This window comes from Colobus angolensis, unplaced genomic scaffold (assembly GCF_000951035.1).
Source record: "Colobus angolensis palliatus isolate OR3802 unplaced genomic scaffold, Cang.pa_1.0 Scaffold235, whole genome shotgun sequence".
Lineage (NCBI taxonomy): Eukaryota > Metazoa > Chordata > Mammalia > Primates > Cercopithecidae > Colobus > Colobus angolensis.
Genome location: NW_012115544.1, coordinates 4,913,058 through 4,933,126, shown reverse-complemented (window position 1 = coordinate 4,933,126; position 20,069 = coordinate 4,913,058). Strand labels below are relative to the sequence as shown.

Sequence of the window (20,069 nt, the reverse complement as noted above, 5' to 3'; positions counted from 1 at the left end):
ACTGCACTCCAGCATGGGAAGCGAGACTCCATCTCAAAAAAAAAAAAAAATACAAAAAACTAGCCAGGCGAGGTGGCGGGCGCCTGTAGTCCCAGCTACACGGGAGGCTGAGGCAGGAGAATGGCATGAACCCGGGAGGCGGAGCTTGCAGTGAGCTGAGATCCGGCCACTGCACTCCAGCCCGGGTGACAGAGCAAGACTCCGTCTCAAAACAAAAAAAAAAAATAGCCAACACTAATGTAGAATTATAATACTAATTATACAATTAGCAATCTAGTACCTGTAAAATAGTTAGCAATTTATAATTTTGGGTAAACCAGATATTAAATGTAAAACTCATGATACGCAAACTTCTTAAATGCTAATGAATAACTGCAAATTAAATTCTTGTTTAACAGGGCCGGGCGCGGTGGCTCAAGCCTGTAATCCCAGCACTTTGGCAGATCACGAGGTCAGGAGATTGAGATCATCCTGGCTAACACGGTGAAACCCCGTCTCTACTAAAAAATACAAAAAACTAGCCAGGCGAGGTGGCGGGCGCCTGTAGTCCCAGCTACTCGGGAGGCTGAGGCAGCAGAATGGCATAAACCCGGGAGGCGGAGCTTGCAGTGAGCTGAGATCCGGCCACTGCACTGCAGCCTGGGCGACAGAGCGAGACTCCATCTCAAAAAAACAAATCTTGTTTAACTTTGGAAGCATAAAAGTAAACACTTTTCTTTTGTTGCTTAGAGAACCTTGTACAGTATCTTCCCACAGGGTGTTCAAGAAAAATATATATTACTGAAAAACATAAATACACATAGACACACCAGAGCACAAAAAGAACTCTGAATATTATACCTGTATCAGCTTCGTGTTCTTTATTCTCATCTGTAAGGGGGTTGTCATGAAGCTTCAAATAGATTTCTATAGCAATTCTTGCTGCCTTGAAGTAAAATGGATGCTGTCGAAGTACATCTTCTAGTTTTAATAAGTCCACATATGATCTGAGGGTAATCTTCCTCATACAGTATGTATGAAAGTCAAACTGGTCATCAGTGATTTCTATAAAATGCTAACAAAATTATCTTTTTATTATTATACCGAAGTACAGCAATGGCTAAGAAAACTATAAAATCAAAGGCTTGGAATACTTGTTACTTTGGCATGAAAAAACTAGTAAAATTTAAAACAACAACAACAACAAAAAAACAATTACAATTATTCAACAGGAATATTTTGCATTTCAAATAAGCAAATACAGTTAGCCATTGTCTAGCACAGGATATGGCATACTGAAGGCACTGAATCATTTGTTGAAAAAGGAAGTTTTAAAACTATATTTATTCATTATCCCTTCCTTAATTATACTTAAAGCTGTTGTGACATCAAACATAATTTATTAACATACATAGTAGTGCAAGAAAATAGATTCACATGTTAAACACTGAGTTTTTATATTCAGAATAATTTGCAAAGGATTATAATATGTATTTGGTAATTTTTTTTGAGGATACAAATCTGAATCCTATGCAATATGATGCTGGTATGTGGAAAAAAATCAATTAGCAAGTAAGTCAAGCAATCAGGAACTTGATGCATTTCAACTAAGCTTTGGTATTCTATACTTGACAATATTACAAATGTGAAATTAGTTATATAAACTATGTTTAGCTTTGTTAAACACAAAAAAGAAAAACCAACCACTAGTCATGGAAATGAGTCAAAAGTGAAGAGGATTAAGAAAACAATTTTATCAAAAAGCATGAAATTACATATGCTATAGAAGAAATACTGTGAAAAGTCTTCAACATTTGTATCTTACCAAGGGTATATGGCATCATCAATAAACTACAATGAACAGGGTCCTAGGAGTAATTTAATCAGCTGTGGCTAGGCGCGGTGGCTCAAGCCTGTAATCCCAGCACTCTGGGAGGCTGAGACGGGCGGATCACAAGGTCAGGAGATCGAGACCATCCTGGCTAACACGGTGAAACCTCGTCTCTACTAAAAAATACAAAAAACTAGCCGGGCGAGGTGGCGGGCGCCTGTAGTCCCAGCTGCTCGGGAGGCTGAGGCAGGAGAATGGTGTAAACCCGGGGGCGGAGCTTGCAGTGAGCTGAGATCCGGCCACTGCACTCCAGCCCGGGCGACAGAGCGAGACTCCGTCTCAAAAAAAAAAAAAAAAAAAATCAGCTGTGTATGTACTACTAAAGCGGTAGCAGCAATTTGAAAGGTTCAAAAATCAATAAAAACATAGCCAAGATACAAAATTTCCATCAAGTTCTTTTAAAAAGCTTTTTTCTTTAAAAAAAAAAATAAAAAGAATTCTTACAGAAAGATAATAGAGACCCTGGCTGAAAATGTAGTCTATAATACCATTATGAAAACTGAAAAAAGTGAATACTGATTTTAAAAAGCACCTACTATGAATTATAAAGAGGTAGAAGAGAAAAAAACTATGAAATTTGTCCAAAACCATCAACAGAATAAAACGAGAAAACGTTTATGTAGAAGGTACTTACTCTCTCAATCTCATGACATTTCTTAAGTGCTTCACCAAATTTATTCATTGCTTTATAAGCCTGGGCACATTCTGTTTGGAACCACATGCACTGCATTTCATTCAAATTCTCTACTGCTGATGTTCCTTCCTATACAAAAATCAAATATTTTCAAGATCATTTTTTATCAAAGACATCATTCTACCACAGAATTTTAAAAAACAAACAAAGATGTTCAGCTGATTTGGGCTCTCAAAAAAAATTTTTTTAACATTCTTAAAGAATAGTTAACACGGCAAAGCAACTGAAATTCTCTAACCACTAAAAATAATTTGTAGTTTCATGAGTGATTAAACAAAAGGTCTACATAACTGAGGGTAGGGATTAGTACAAGAAAAAGAACACCACCACATAGCAGGTATTCAATAAATAATTAGTTCCCTTGACCCCTAAAAAATTCATCTGAACATACATCAATATAAACCAGTTTAAAAGTCCACTGTACAACCCTCTAAAAGGAAAATCCTCTGTACCAATGTCAACTCCCGTGTCTTCTGATATAGTGATTGAATTAAAATCCTGGTTATTTTGGTGTCGAAAATATTAAAGAAAAACTTTGAAAAATAAGCATGGTACACAAGTATGAACTGGCTCATGTCTTCTTTATTCATAATTAAGAACACTAGCTATACAAACCCTCGTAAACTTTGAGCACATTTCTTCAGCTTCTTTAATTAGGTTCGCTTTTAGCATGTATTTTGCACATTTGGAGTTGATAAATCTGTCTGCTGTGTCTAAGGCCTGGGCCTCATCCATCCACCTTGCAGCTTCTTTAATATTTCCAGCATGCTTACAAGGTACAAAAGCAAAATAAACCGGTTAGTATGCTAAGTTTACTGTGCAGGTAATTCATTATCTGCTGATAAATAATTTAAAAACAAATGAAAGTAAAGGCATTTTTGTGACTCTCAGATGTTAATCAATATAAAATAATGCATTTTTCCATAATATAAGTTCTGATTCCTTTTTCCAGCCTTCTAGAATTTAAGTTGACAGTTAAGACTTATTTTAATAGTTTTGTCTACTGTTAATATCGCCATTGCCTAAAACTGCCTGGCACATAGTAAAAATACTCAAAAATAATTGTTAAAGAATAAATAAGGCTGGCGGCCGTAGCTTGCTCCTATAATCCCAGCACTTTGGGAGGTCGAGGCGGGTGGATTACCTGAGATCAGGAATTCGAGTCCATCCTGGCCAACATGGTGAAACCCCATCTCTACTAAAAATACAAAAGTAAACCAAGGGTGGTGGCGCATGCCTATAATCCCAGCTACTTGGAAGGCTGAGGCAGGAGAATCACTTAAACCCAGGAGGTGCAGGTTGCAGTGAGCCGAGATTGTGCCACTGCACTCTAGCCTGGGGGACAGTGAGACTCCATCTCAATAAAAAAGAATAAATAATAATAGAAATCTTTTTGTTGTTGTTGTTGAGATGGGAGTCTCACTCTGTCACCCAGACTGGAGTGCAGTGGCGCAATCTTGGCTCACTGCAACCTCCGTCTCCGGATTCAAGCAATTCTCCTGCCTTGGCCTACCAAATAGCTGGGATTACAGGCATGCGCCACCATGCCCGACTAATTTTTGTATTTTTAGTAGAGATGCGGTTTCACCATATTTGGCCAAGCTAGTCTTGAACTCCTGACCTTGTGATCCACCCACTTTGGCCTCCAAAAGTGCTGGGATTACAGGCCTGAGCCATAGCTCCCAGCCAATAATACAAATCTTTAAGTCAAAACATAATTAAATGTGAAAGTCATAAAAGGCATGGCCAAATCTCTAGGCTAAAGGGACCATGGAAACATTACTGATTAGGACCATTAGTAGACATTCCCCAATGTTTCTCATTCTAAGTTACCTAACTAGTCCATCTGGCAAAGCCTCAAAACTAATGAGCCATAATCTAGTTTTAAAAAGTGCTTCTTGGCACATGTATACCTATATAACAAACCTGCATGTTGTGCACATGTACCCTAGAACTTAAAGTATAATTTAAAAAAAATCTAAAAATAAAAAAATTAGTAATAATAAATGAATAAATAAATAAAAAATAAAAAGTGCTTCTTTAGCCAGATGCGGGGGCTCATGCCTATAATCTCAGCACTTTGGGAGGCCAAAACAGGTGGATCACTTTAGGCCAGGAGTTCAACACCAGCCTAGCCAACATGGCAAAACTCCGTCCCTACAAATAACACAAAAATTAGCTGGGCATGGTGGTGCATGCCTATAATCCCAGCTACCACTCCAGAGGCTGAGGCATGAGAATCACTTCAACCTGGGAGGCAGACATTGCAGGGAGCTGAGATTGCGCTACTGCACTCCAGCCTGGGTGACACAGCAAGACACTCTCTCTCTCTCAAAAAAAAAAAAAAAAACTTCTTAAGTATTATTTAATTTCATTATTTTCTTGCTAAATAAATTACTGGTTTATTGTCAGTCCCTCAAGAGCTTTCTTTACTAAATTTTATTTTCAATAAGACAGAGAAAAGCCAACATTACTTTAAGATGGTGCTGAAATAGATGACTAAAAATTCTCAAGCAAGGCCCAGGAGTTGAGAAGTCAAAAGAGATAACTTATAGAATTCACAATAGAATCTTTACAGTTCCACCTCATTAACATTGCCAGATACTGATGTTACCATACTCAAATGTTAATAGAAATATACATTTCACAGCAAACAAAATTTCTTTTGGATTACCTATACACTCTTACTCTCCAAATCCAAGAGAATTACCAGATACATGTGAATACATATACATTAATGTATGTACGTATGTGTGTGTATACAGATATAGATAAATGACCAAATTAGCATGACCATGACAAGTCTCAAAGTAATTGGACTGAGAAATGTACTAAACTTGTTATTTCATGTTTTTTGAGTTATCAAATGTCACTTTTCCTACATTTAGAATGTATAAAATATAGAGAAAAAATTCACGACAAGTCCCATTACCTCATAAGAAAACAGAACAAAAGATTTTTACCTTATAGATTTTAGCTTTCACGAGAAACAGTTCTATTAATGTAGGTGTACTTTCAATAGCAGTATTTATGTACTCCAGAGCAATAGACGGCTGACCAATTTTGTCATAATGTTGTGCCAAGTAGTACTGGACCCAAAGTAATGTGGTTGGTGGTTCCTCCTTTCCATCATCTTAGGAGAAGAGGGAGAAAGGGAGAAGAAACCAAGGTGAGGCATTACATATATTAAGAGCACCCCCCAAAATTGTCCCTATGTTTATTAATAAGGGAGGTACTATGAAAGGAGTTTATTTATGTATCTAGCTATAAAACTCCCCCTAAGTTTATAAGATCTTTGGAAAGGTCTGTATTTTCTTTTCTGTATCCTTACAACCCCTAGTACAATCCCTTGCATATAACAACTTCACGGAACAAACATGGGAGATAAATAAGGTCTAACTACCTAGAAAGAAAACTGAAACAGGTAGAGGGGGAAAAATTAAAAATGTTCTCCATTCATAGGAGATTAAAAAAAAAAAAAAAGCCCTGGCTGCTTAATTGAGTTTCTAGCTAATGCACCAAACTGTATATAAATATACTTGTAATGTGGTTATTTTGAATTTGGTGATTATATTCTTAATATATTTTAATATGCTAAATATGCAAAGATGCATAATTTAAGTCAAATAAAAACTATACCCCAAAAATGGGATGACAAGCAAAAAAATTTTTATATTTTAGTTCATGATTTAATTTTAATATACTCACAAGAAAATGTGTAAGTTAAATATACAAACCACACATTAAAAAATTCTTTTTAAATACAAATTTCTAAAATCTGAGAACGGATACATGCTTTCAAAGAAAGCAATAGATTGCTTTTTTTTTTATTTTTCCTAGTGAAAGCAGGATGGCTCAGTGGACAAATAATAGGAGTGGAACTCACCAACTCCTCATCTGATAGATCTGCAACAAAAGTGCTGCATATTCTTGGGCATGTCATTGAACCTCTTCCACATTTGTAAAATATGTAGGAAAATGCTGATAATCAAAGGAATATTATGATGATTAACCAATGAAATCATAGAAAAAAGTACTATTAAATTAATCTGAGACCTAGAAACAATGACCAACCCAATAGCAATATGCACCCAGGGTCCCATTCTGGGCTTTCCCACTAAAGGAACCAGAACTCCTAGGAAAAACAATTAATTCCAGATCTGCAGTGGCAGCGATAAACTGGAATATCTTGTCTTATTAACACCCAAGAAGTTATCAACTACTACTATGGTATGTAAAGAATAGGACCATTTGAGATTTGTAATGTGGTTATTTAGAATTTGGTAATTATATTCTTAACATATTTTAATATCATGCTGAATATGCAACATTCAAATATGCTTAAATCCATGAATTCATAATACTTTTAAAAAATGTATTTGCTGTCTTTGAAGGATGCTATTGAACCAACAATTCATTATTTTGAAAACTGGTAAAGAAATTTTAAAAAGCAGGGAGTGGGGAGAAAAAATCCATTTATCATGCTTTTCCTATGCAAACTGAAACATTGTGTAAACAGATAATAGAGGAAGAAAATTTTCTCTTTTAAAATAACAAAAAATCATAGAGTATCACCAGTTGGTAATTCTTAACAGCTGCTAACATATAAAACAAACACTGTATGCCTACTAATATGAGGAATGGAATTTATTTTATTTTATTTTTTAAAATTTTAATTAGCCACTGTGCTACTGGCTGTCATACTAGCAACAATCTTCTACATCCAACTACCAGTTTATAGGAAATTCAGAGGGCAAGGAATAATGTGTTAAGCAACACATGGGGTACAATCAGCAAACTCTAGACTGGGAAAACTAAAAAAAAAATTTCTTCAACAAATAAATTGCAGGAAAATGGATAGGACAGAAACCCACAGATAAAAAGAGTTTAAGAGACACATCAACCAAATTCAAAGTACACATCTTATCTAGATCTTCATTCAAACAAACTTCAAAAACAGAAAGGCAAAAAAAAATGACATTTATGACATAACTGGAAATGTGAACATGGACCGCATAGTTATGACTAAGAAAGTATTAATTTTTGTCAGGCACAGTGGCTCATGCCTATAATCGCAGCACTTTGGGAGGCCAAAGCAGGTGGATCACTTGAGGTCAGGAGTTTGAGACCAGCCTGGCCTGGCCAATACGGTGAGATCCCGTCTCTACCAAAAATACAAAAGTTAACCGGGCGTGGTGGCGGGCACTTGTCCCAGCTACTCGGGAGGCTGAGGCAGAAGAATCACTTGCACCTGGGAGGCGGAGGTTGCAGTGAACTGAGATCGTGCCACTGTACGACAGAGCAAGACTCCATTTCAAAAAAAAAAAAAAAAGTATTAATTTTCAGGTATGAGAATGGTATTAGGTTACGTTTTAGGTTAAGTCCTTCTCTTTAGACATACTGAAATATCCATAGATAAAATGATGTGATGTTTGGAATCTGCTTCAGAATAATGTGAGAGTCGAGAAAAGTAGGAGAGGCTATAAATAAATTCAATTATGAATTAAAAATTATTGAAGCTGAGTGCTGGGTAAAGAGAGGATCATTATACTGTTGCATTTGGTTTTGTAGATGTTTTTAAATTTTTACATAACATCCTTTTCAATAAACTAATGTGAGGTGGGACACAGTGGCCCATGCCTATGATCTCAACACTTTAAGAGGCCAATGCAAGAAGATCACTTGAGCCCAGGAGTTTGAGACCAGCCTGGGCAACAAAGTGAGACCCTATGTCTACAAAGAATTTAAAACTTAGCCTGGCATGATGGTGCATGCCTGTGGTCCCAGCTACACAGAGGGCAGAGGCAGGAGGATCGCCTGAGCCCAGGAGGTCGAGGCTGCAGTGAGCTGTGTTCACACCACGGCACTCCAACCTGGGGAACAGAGCAAGATCGCGTCTCAAAAAAACCCCAAAACACAAAAAACAAAGATAATGTAATTCTCTTCTAACCAAATATCATCACACAATGTGCAAATTAATGGATGTCCCTCTTAAAGGGAAAAAAATTTAATGCACTATGCTTCCTGCCTAAGTAATAATACTGACCTTCTGATTAAGAATTTCACAATGTGCCGGGCGCGGTGGCTCAAGCCTATAATCCCAGCACTTTGGGAGGCCGAGACGGGCGGATCACGAGGTCAGGAGATGGAGACCATCCTGGTTAACACAGTGAAACCCCGTCTCTATAAAAATACAAAAAACTAGCCGGGCGTGGTGGTGGGCGTCTGTAGTCCCAGCTACTTGGGAGGCTGAGGCAGGAGAATGGCGTAAACCCAGGAGGTGGAGCTTGCAGTGAGCTGAGATCCGGCCACTGCACTCCAGCCTGGGCGACAGAGAGAGACTCCGTCTCAAAAAAAAAAAAAGAATTTCACAATGTATTAAAATTTTTAAGATGTTTTTAAAACATAAAACTTGAGGACTTACCATTGGGGTTAAATAACCGGCAGCTTTTTAGAGAAGTTTCATAACCTACTACTAACTCTTCTATGATTGCCACCTAGAGTACAAACACACAAACACACTTTAATAGAAAAAATACACAGTTACTATTCTTATGCAAAATGTGTTATTTTCTACTAAAACACTAAATAAACACTCCAACACACACACCCTCCTTTATTAAATATCTTAACCTCTAGATACAAATTTTAAAATACATCATACTTTTGTACAGGTGTGCATTAAGATGTAATTTTATAAAAGCTTATTGGTTACTCCTTTTCTGCTGAACCAGAAATCAGAAAAAGAGTTGGACAAAGACAGGCAATATTGTGGATGATCTATATCTTGATTCTTTTATCAAAGTTTGTATAAACGAACACCTACAATAAACATTTGCACTTAAAAATTAAATGCTCTGTGAAAAGAGAAATTGTCTAAGTAGATGACAGTAATCAACTTTCAATTTCACAATCCAAGGTAAAACATTAGTAAAACTCAAAAAATACTTTGAGAGTCTGTGAGGTCCAGGAGAATGAGTCGCCATCCACAGTTAAGTTGAATGACCTCAACTTAACTGACTCAACAGACTAATAACACCTCTCCCCAAAACCTCAGTAAATTGTGAGGACTACTCACAATTGCAGCTAGGTGATTCTGGTGCACTCATGTTCCCTACAAGTTGAGCTACATGCCTACTAAAACTGTTTTGTTTTCTCAAACCTCCTTGCATCAGTTGCATTTATTATCCTAATGGCAGAATTCAGTATTGTGTAAACTTAAGATATGAGAATGAAAATGACTGTTCCCTAAGTTGAATACCAAGGAAAGACTAAAAAGATAAGTTAGGTATTTTTAACCAGTTTAGATCTAAATAAAAATATCTTAAGTAGAAGAAAATCATAAAAATATAGGATTCTATACATAAGACCACGTCATAAGTATCAAAGTCTGACTCTTTCAAAACTGGAAACAAAAGATCCTACTTGGCCATGCATGGTGGCTCACATCTGTAATCTCAATACTTTGGGAGACCGAGATGGGTGGATCGCCTGAGGTCAGGAGTTCAAAACCAGCCTGGCCAACATGGTCAAACCCCATCTCTACTAAAAATACAAAAATTAGCCTGGTATGGTGGCACGTGCCTGTAATCCCAGCTACTCAGGAGGTTGAGGCAGGAGAATCGCCTGAACCCGGGAGGCGGAGGTTGCAGTGAGCCGAGATCACGCCATTGCACTCCAGCCTGGGCTACAAGAGCAAAACTCCATCTCAAAAAAAAAAAGATATTTTATGGATGTGATTTATGCAAGAAAAAAAAAAAGTGAAAGAGCAATAAAAAAGGCCCATACATTCAGTCTCCAACAAAAGACTGGCAAATAAATGCACATTATGTAATTCTGCTTAAAGTGTTTCTTATGTCTCATTTGTTCCGTCTTTGACTCTTCAATGTAACTGATTTTTTAGAATCCAACCAGTATGTATTGATGACACCGTACTTATAAGCAAAATAGTCTAAATTAAGATTAAAATACCCTTGGCCGGGCACGGTGGCTCACGCTCGAAATCCCAGCACTTTGGGAGGCCGAGGCGGGCGGATCATTTGAGGTCAGGAGCTGGCCAACATGGTGAAACCCTGTCTCCATTAAAAATACAAAAATTAGCCAGGCATGGTAGTACACGCCTGTGATCCCAGCTAGTTGGGAGGCTGAGGCACAAGAATTGCTTGAATCCAGGAGGCAGAGGTTGCAGTGGGCCAAGGTCACGCCACTGCACTCCAGATTGGGTGACAGAGCAAGACTCAGTCTCAAAACAGAAAAAAGTTAAAATAACCTCTAAATAAGCATTCTGAATATTATTAACATGTAGCTGAAAGAGTAAGCTGACTTATTAGAACATCAAAAAAACTCTTCTGAACAGAACTTTTTGTCTATCAAATTTAAAATGGAGATGACTAAGCTAAAACTTAAAAAAAAAAAAAAAAACTCTGGCTTCTGACTATGAACAGGATTAAAGAAAATGGTGAAAAAAATCATTACCTTATCAACTTTTCATAACCTACAGTGACTCATTAAAAGTTTATGGCAGAAAGGAAACAGAAAACAAATAAGGAATAAGTCACTGGGCTAAAGAAAAAAAAAAAAAAAGAGGATGAAATGGAAAAAAGAGGAATCAGAAGCATTTAAATTGCAAACTGGGAAGACTGACACGAGATTCACAAAACATGTACTACTGTGCACAGATAATCAAGAATCAATAATTCCAAATACCGTGCAAAGAAATGGTAGCCAAAAGAAAATATATTACACTTTACCTTTTCTTTATCTTTGTATAATGATCTTAAAGTATTGAAGACTGGTGGGCAACCCTTGCTGAAATTCATCCTTAGGAACTTATCCAAACATTCTTTAAACTTCTCACCTTGGAAGAGAAAAATCCTTTTGGCTTATATTTATCAAATAATTACTTACATTTACCAAAGTATTTACTTACATTTACCAACTTACATTTAGTAGAGTTGTTAGACAACTCTAACAATGTATAGCTTAAACTTAATATGCATACTCATACTGAAAACCAAGAAAAATTTTAAACCATAAAAGCATTTTTATTCCTTTGAAATTATTCTCACTTACCAGATAAAAAGTTTAATGGCAGCCTTCTTGGCACCAGTCCCCTGGGATATTTAGTCCAGGCCTCCTCGTAAATTTTCAGCCGTTCTAACATATTAGCTGCAGACAAAGAAAAATTCTTTGTTATGTGTAATTATAAACTGCATTTTTTTTTTTTGGAAAATTACGAACTTCTCAAAATATATTAAAATTCTAATATTTAAAAGAAAATTGGAATTATTCGTAACCTTACACCTACTATTTCAACAATTATTTTAGACTATTTCTTTTCAATTTTTTTTATCTTAAGTACATAATTATCTTTATCCTGTTCTGCTTTAGGTAGGCTTTTAAAACCTGAGAACTTCCTTAGTTCTGAAAAAGCCTCGGTTATGATGTTTCCATATTTTGCTGCTTCTCCTACCATTCTCCTTAGCTTTTCCCCTCTAACTCCTCTCCTCTGATTTTGGTAGTGGCTTCTCTTCCATTCTATTAAAATTTTTACTTCAGTAAGTAGGTTTCTCATTTCAGATTCCTAATTGGTACTACTCCTAACTATTCATGTTTCATGGCAGCAATTACCTCTTATCTTAGATTCCTCCATCATCTCTACTCTTCCTTTTGCAGACAGTGGTGATTACCATTCCTTGCTGATGTTCCTAAAACAATCTGAGAATCTTTGTTACAAAGTAATCTGCAACAAGAGGTTTCTCTTGTATATTTCAATGGCTCACAACCAGCCTTGAAGGAAACAAATCAGATCACCTCTGCTAAGGATCCTGCCTATTTGTTTCTGGGCCTGTTCCCAAAAGTGGATCTCATTTATGGGAGAGAGTGACTGGGGGAGCACAGAGAGTCTGAATCCAAGTTTGATGACAGAAATTTAACCCCTCTTCCCACAAAGGAACAGTGATGCTCATTCAGCCTGGCTACATTTACGTGACCCTGGCAAGTCACTTTGATGCAGCCACAGCTTACCACAGAGCTTATTCTTGCTTTTAAGAATATATCTCCATTTCTGTCCGTGGAAATTTTCTTTTATTTAAGAGAGAGAGTCTCACACCATGTTGCCCATGCTGAGCTCAAACTCCTGGGCTCAAGCAATCCTCCCACCTCGGCCTCCCAAAGTGCTGTGATCATAAGTGTGAGCCCCTACATTTGGCCCCCTTTCATGTTTTTGATGCTACTATGCATTTGTGAATTTTTTTCTAAAGTTGCTACTAAATTATTTTCTCAACCATTCTATAAATCTGTAGAAGAGAGGTTTCAGAACATGCTCAATCTGTCATATTAAATAGAAGTTTGCAAGTGTACTTTTGTATTCAGACTTTTTTTTTTTTTTTTTTTTGAGACACAGTCTCACTCTGTTGCCCAGGCTGGAATGCAGTGGCACTATGTTGGCCCACTGCAACCTCCGCCTCCTGGGTTCAAGCAGTTCTCGTGCCTCAGCCTCCCAAGTAGCTGAGACTACAGGCACATGTCACCACGCCACGCTAATTTTTTGTATTTTAGTAGAGACGGGGTTTCACCATGTTGTCCAGGCTGGTATCGAACTCCTGAGCTCAGGCAATCCATCCACCTCGGCCTCCCAAAGTGCTGGGATTACAGGCAGGAGCCACTGCGCCTGGCCTGTATTCAGATTTTGAACCGATTCTTAACCACTGTTATTCTAGTTGTACTTTTCAATGAGTAAATAAAATATGTATTAATAAAAGAAACAATAAAACTTAGCAAGTTTTAAACAATACTACCTGGCTTAAGTGCTTTTTCCAAGCCTTTGTAATAGGCCCAGTTTTCAGGATTTCTCTCTTGCAATCCTCTGTAAACATCTGCAGCATCTTCCAAACGACACAGTTGCAACAGAAGTTCCCCTGATTAAAAATAGAAAAAAAATTAAATATCTGAGAAAACCTTCTAATTATAATTTTAACTTTTTCCTCACATGTTCTCTTAAAATCTTATTATAAATCAATGCTGCTAAGTAGATGGACCTGGTATCCTCCTGAGTTCCCTGTTCCCTTAAGATCATTTACCAAGTTATTTTATCGTCTCCTTCTTTTACTGAAGTTCACATTATTTAGAAATGCCATCCTCTTCACATCCTCAATTTATTCAGAAAATCTGTCCAACACCAGGCCAGTTTCTCACATTCACTGAACACACTGTCACCAAGCCATCTTCTACTGCTCAATTATTCCTGATATCATATGGAACAACTTCAGCATCCAAATTAATGACTCAATCCCATATCCTAACCTTATGATCCCTTAATCAGCTACAAAACAATTTTGCCGTAGCAGCCCTTAATCGGGTCACATTCAAAACCACCTAGACTTTACCTTTTAATGTCTTCCAAGAAGCAAATAAGCACCCTATTTTAAACATAACTACTTTTCTTTCTTTTTGTCTCACTAATCCTACTATTCAACTTCAGAGAAAAAACTATCAGCCTAACACCAACTTGCCGACTCACTGTTTGCCTTCCCTGGGCTGCATGACCCATCACATCCCTGAATGATATTAGCAGCCCCAATTATCAAAAATCAATCTTAAAACTTAGGCTCTTTTGTTTACTAATTTTAAAGCTCAGATCATCCCAACTCTTTACTTGCTCCACAAGTTCTCATGGAAGGAAACAAACCAGATGAACAGAGACAGTGGTTTCACTATTATATATGAGCTCCAAAGCCATATAAGCTTCAAATATTCAGGATTCCTTTTCTCTATCCTTAATGTGCTTCCTTTCATCCAAGGTATATTTTTAAGCCACTATTTCACCCTTGCATCCTTCACTCCCTGTTGCATCTTTCGCTCTCATTTGATAATAAAAATGAACACTTACTGAGTACTTACCATGTGCCCATGACTTTTTTTCTTTGTGACACAGTCTCGCTCTGTCACCCTAGCTGGAGTGCAGTGGTGCGATCGATCATGGCTCACTGCAGCCTTGGCCTCCTAAAGCGATCCTACCACCTCAGCCTCCCTAGTAGCTGGAACTACAGGAATGTACCACCATGGTTGGCTAATTTTTGCATGTTTTGTAGAGATGGTTTTTCGCCATGTTGTCCAGGCTGGTCTTGAGCTCCTAGACTCAAGTGATCCACCCACCTTGGCCTCCCAAAGTGCTGGGATTATAGTTGTGAGTCACCGTGCCCGGCCACCAGTGACTTTTAAACGTTTCACATGCATTAACTAATTCAATTCTCAGAACTCTATGAGATAGATTACTATTACTTTCATCACTTTAAAACTGAGAGGACTTAAGTAAACTTCCTAAGAGTCTTGCAGATAGTGATGGAGTTAGGATTTGAATCCAAGCAATTTATCTGAAAGAGCAGATATTCATTCATTCTTTCTTTTTGAAGACAGGATCTCATTCTGTCACCCAGACTGGAGTGCAGTGGTGCAATCCTGGCTCACTGCAGCCTCAACCACTTGGGCATAAGCAATCCTTCCACCTACCACAGCCTCCTGAATAGCTGGGACTACAGATGTATGCCAACACATCCAGCTAATTTTTTATTTTTATTTTTTGTAGAGATGAGGCTTCCTTATGTTGCCCAGGCTGGTCTCGAACTCCTGGGCTCAAGTGATCCTCTGGTCTCAGTCTCCCAAAGTGCCGGGATTACAGACATGAGCCACCACGCCCTACAAGCCCATACGCTTAGTATCTGTACCAGTGGTTCTCAACCAGGGGCAGTTTTACCAACATTTAGCAATGTCTGAAGACATTTTGTCTGTCTCAGTAAGGGTGTTGAGTACTACTGGCATCTAACGGGTATAAGCTAGGAGCGCTACTAAACATCCTACAATGCACAGGAGAGATCTTCACCCTCAACAACTCAGGCCCAAAATGTCAAAACAGTGCCAAGGTGAACAGAGCCTGCACTATACTAACCAAAAGTCAACTTCATCAAAAACACTAAAAATAACCTGCAGCTGAGTACGATGGCTTGCACCTGCAGCAGGAGGCTGGGGATGGGGTTTGGGGGGAGGATCATTTGAGCCGTGTTCAAGTCCAGCCTGGGCAACACAGCGAGACCTCACCTCTAAAATAAAAAATAAAAATAACCTGCACCTTTACTCCCCTCTACACTACACCCATCCTCTTTTCCTTCCCTCTGTCTTCTACCTTTTCTGAGCAGGAGGAACTGGTGGTATAAAAATAAACAATAAAAAATTTTGCCTTGGCTGGGCGCGGTGGTTCACACCTGTAATCCCTGCACTTTGGGAGGCTGAGGTGGGCAGATCATCTGAGGTTGGAAGTACAAGACCAGCCTGACCAATATGAAGAAACCCCATCTCTACTGAAAATACAAAATTAGCCAGGTATGGGGGCTGCCTATAATCCCAGCGACTCGGGAGGCTGAGGCATGAGAATCGCTTGAACCCAGGAGGTGGAGGTTGCGATGAGCCGAGATCGTGCCATTGCACTCCAGCCTGGGAAACAAGAGTGAAACTCCATCTCAAAAAAAAACAAATTTTTTTTTTTGCCTAACTGTGCCCATTCATCCACTCTAAGAAGTTCCTGAGTCATCTTGACCATCTTATCTTCTCCCCAACTATCCCTACCAACAACACTACCTTGAATTTCTAAAGATTGCTAGAATTTCCAAAGATTGATTCTACCCTCACTTCCCTTCTATTCTCTTTATATACCCTGTCCCATTACCTAACTCAAAGTAGGTATTCAATACATATTTTGTGGAGTGAGCTGATAGCCTTATTTCTCAAGTCATGCAGAAAATGGAAGCAATTAGAAGGAACTCCAAAATACCCATTACATCTACACATTTACTTGCCCGCCACTTATACTCCACCACCACTTGTTGATGTGGATGAACTATTCATGTTCTTACCTAAGATTAATCCTTCACATGACATCAATCTACCACATGACATCCTCTCTACCGTATCAAATATTCTATCTCTATTGGATCACTCCCCAGTCAGCACAAATACACACTATGAAAAAAACAAAAACAAACAAAAAAAAACTTCTTTTGAGCCTGCATCCCATTTCATCTACCAGCACCCCCATTTGTTTCCTTTACAGCAAAACTCCTCAACTGAGTCACGTATGCTTCCTATCTTCAGTTCCTCTACTCTCAATCTCTTTTAAATAGACTTGATGTTTGGGCTTTTACTATCCTTCTTCTAGAGGCTCAGAAAGTGCTTTTGTTAAGGTCACCAATGACTTCTAAATTGCTAAAAATCCACTGGTCAGTTGTGAGTCCTTTATCTAATTTGATCTATCTGCCATTCTTCCTCATTAATACAATTATCAAAGGGATCAAATGGAACAATCTGTCGTTTATTTCCATAAAGAAACTTGAGGCCCAAGCCTTGACCCTGGTCACAGAGCTACTTAGTGGCCAATGAGGCAAGTTTTTTCCAGACTTGTAATCTTTCCAGTAAGTCAGAAATTTCCTTCCTTTATGATTAACAGACTACTAAAGAATGACTACTTCAAATGAAAGAAGGTTGTCTTGGATCTGCAGTTCATAAGAGAGCTCCCTACAGAAGCCTTAGACTTCCAGTTGTTCTTGTCGGTAGCAATATCCTCTGACGAAAGTTCATCTGGCAAACAATGGCTATACCTATTATGCACATGGATGTATATTAAACTTTTCCAGTGTTCAACCTCAAGGTGAACCAAGGGAATTTGAAACCAGCAAACTTCAGTTCCCTAGACTAGCAAGGACAAAGCAGGATTTCAGAAGGTAATTTTTTTAAAAACTCACTTATCCTTTCATTACTTGTTATTCTTCTTTCATCTTCTATAATCACACCCTCAACTTCTAAAACTGTTAAGACTCGTTTTTCTCAGCCCTCTGCTGAGTGGAATCTACCCCTTCTATCACAATCTACACATTATGAACCCAAATCTCTGCTCTCCCTTTCTTCCAGAATTCATATTCTTTCTATGTCATCAAAGACATTCAGATTAACCATAAAGACTCTCAGAAATATCCTATATGTATTTTAGTAAAGACTGATTCATCAATATATATTATTAGCAATAAATCTGGCACACACTACATACACTGTAATTAACAAACTGTTTCTAAGAAATGTAATCCTGTCTTATAAAACTAATTGTCTCTTGTGTTTTGATTAAATTCCATAATATTTTTAATACAAAGATATTTTAAAGAATGTTATGAGTCATTTCATTCAACTACTTTTTATTGTTCACAATCAACTTTTTCCTTTATCTATAATATTATTTAAATGTACATTTTCCCACATTACAAATTATTCAAAGTATATGAGTAAGAAATAGATTTTCTATCATCAAAAAGCTGAATTATATGAAACTGTCAGCAGCAACTAGATTTTTCAGCCTTGCTCTTTGTCATATTTCAATATTAGAATAAATGACATTCTTTTAAAAATACCTTTGGTTTCTTCTACAGCAAGTTTATCACAAATCTGCTTTTCATAGGTACAAAGATGTTCCAAAGCTTCTCTATAGAGACCTGCTTCCCGAAGAACTTGATTCTGATATAAGAGTAGTTCACTATATTCATAATCCACCTTATCAGGGGATGTCTGCATATGGATATAAGGAATACTGACAGTAAGAATTTTATTTTCATATCAGAAAATTGTTCACAATACTCAAAAACATGTAAGAAGTCAAAGGATAATATCTGCTTGAAAAAACTAATTTCAAAAATATTCTTAAGTATCTGTCTATGGAGCAACCAAGTAAATAATGACAATATTAGGATATAACAAGTTGAACAAAATAATAATCCACAAGTCCTTACATACAATAAATATGGGGAAGAAGGGAAAGCTCTTATCAGCAGTAGAATGCCAAATAATAAACCCACAAGGAATGACAAGAGTTAAGAGAATCACCATTTGCAACTATCATAGTAATGGTTGATTCACACAAGAATCATAATCAATGAATGCTAAAACTAGAGGGTGAAAGTTTGATAAGCAACAGGCTATTCAGTCTCAAATTGCATATTAAACACAAAGAGAGAAAAATAAGTTTACAGTTGCAAATATAACTTTCACCATGTAATCAAATGGAACAAACTGATGGCATGTGCCTCTTGATGTAATGAACTGAGAAGGACCCAACATCATTTATGTGGTTTCCTGCCAAAATTACAAAACTCTATCTAACAATGAGGAACCATCAGAAAAATCCAAACTGAGGGACATCCTACAAAAGCACAGCCTTCTTCAGAAATGTCTATGTCATAATACACAAAGGAAGTTTTCAAAACTGTTTCAGATTAAAAGAGGCTGAAAAGAAATGATAACTAAATGTAAGGTATGATTCTTAATTGGATACTGCAATGAAATTAAATCGCTAGAAAGGCTATAACTAGGACAATTAGTAAATTTTGAATATGGGCTGGGGATAACAGTCTATCAATGTTAAATTTCCTAATTTTTATAATCTATCCATATAATACTATCTAGAGAACTGACAACTACTTTTAGAAAATACACACTAAAGCATTTAGGGGTAAAGGAGCATGATGTCTTGCAATTACTCTCAAAAGTTTAAGGAAGAAAATTAAAATAGATAAATAGATACACAGATTTTTAAAGTAAATGCACCAAATATTAACAGTTAGTTTAGTATGAATGAACCCCTATGTAGAGTTCTTCGTGCTATTCTTGCAACTTTTCTTTAAGTTTGAAACTATTTCAAAATTAAAAGTAAGCCAGACAATGCACTTTTTTTTTTCAGTTATACTTAGAATCAGACTTAGTAAAATGGCTTCTAGTTATTATTACCTGTTGTGTTTTCCTAAATTCTTCTAAAATCTTTGCTGCCATTTCATAATCTTCTAATAAATGGTAAGCAATAGCATAACCAATCCATGATGCTCTCTGTGCAGGTCGAAGCTGAAGTAACTGATATCTCGTTTCCTGGAAAATAATAAACACTTTTTCTTAGGTTTTCAGTAACAGCAAGTGCTCCTTTAATATTAGGCCGGGCGCAGTGGCTCATGCCTGTAATCCCAGCACTTTGGGAGGCTGAGGGCAGATCACGAGGTCAAGAGATCGAGACCGTCCTGGCCAACATGGTGAAACCCTGTCTCTATCAAAAATACAAAAATTAGCTGGGCATAGTGGCGCACGCCCATGGTTCCAGCTACTCGGGAGGCTGAAGCAGGAGAATCACTTGAACCCGGGAGGCAGAGGCTGCAGGGAGCCAAGATGCGCCACTGCACTCCAGCCTGGTGACAGAGTGAGACTCCGTCTCAAAAAAAAAAGAAAAAGATCATATTAATTTATCTCACAACCCTAAACATTTTACAACACAATTATGGGAACAATAATAGAAAATACTTCAGGGCCGGGCGCGGTGGCTCAACCCTGTAATCCCAGCACTTTGGGAGGCAGAGACGGGCGGATCACGAGGTCAGGAGATCGAGACCAACCTAAATGCCCATCAACGTTACAACAGATTAAAAAATA

The 20,069-nt window shown here is 37.5% G+C and overlaps 1 protein-coding gene across 1 annotated transcript in view; it reads right to left on the bottom strand.

The window, feature by feature from the left end:
* NAA15 (N(alpha)-acetyltransferase 15, NatA auxiliary subunit) overlaps positions 1–20,069 on the bottom strand; it is a 95,880-nt gene that overhangs the window by 61,223 nt on the left and 14,588 nt on the right. The window contains exons 2-11 of the mRNA XM_011944650.1: positions 19,383–19,517; positions 18,014–18,167; positions 13,364–13,483; positions 11,637–11,732; positions 11,315–11,421; positions 8,989–9,061; positions 5,528–5,697; positions 3,180–3,332; positions 2,505–2,633; positions 841–1,054 (exon numbers count right to left, since the gene is read on the bottom strand). Coding sequence (XP_011800040.1) covers positions 841–1,054; positions 2,505–2,633; positions 3,180–3,332; positions 5,528–5,697; positions 8,989–9,061; positions 11,315–11,421; positions 11,637–11,732; positions 13,364–13,483; positions 18,014–18,167; positions 19,383–19,517 — 1,351 coding nt within the window. The remainder of the gene's footprint in view (positions 1–840; positions 1,055–2,504; positions 2,634–3,179; positions 3,333–5,527; positions 5,698–8,988; positions 9,062–11,314; positions 11,422–11,636; positions 11,733–13,363; positions 13,484–18,013; positions 18,168–19,382; positions 19,518–20,069) is intronic.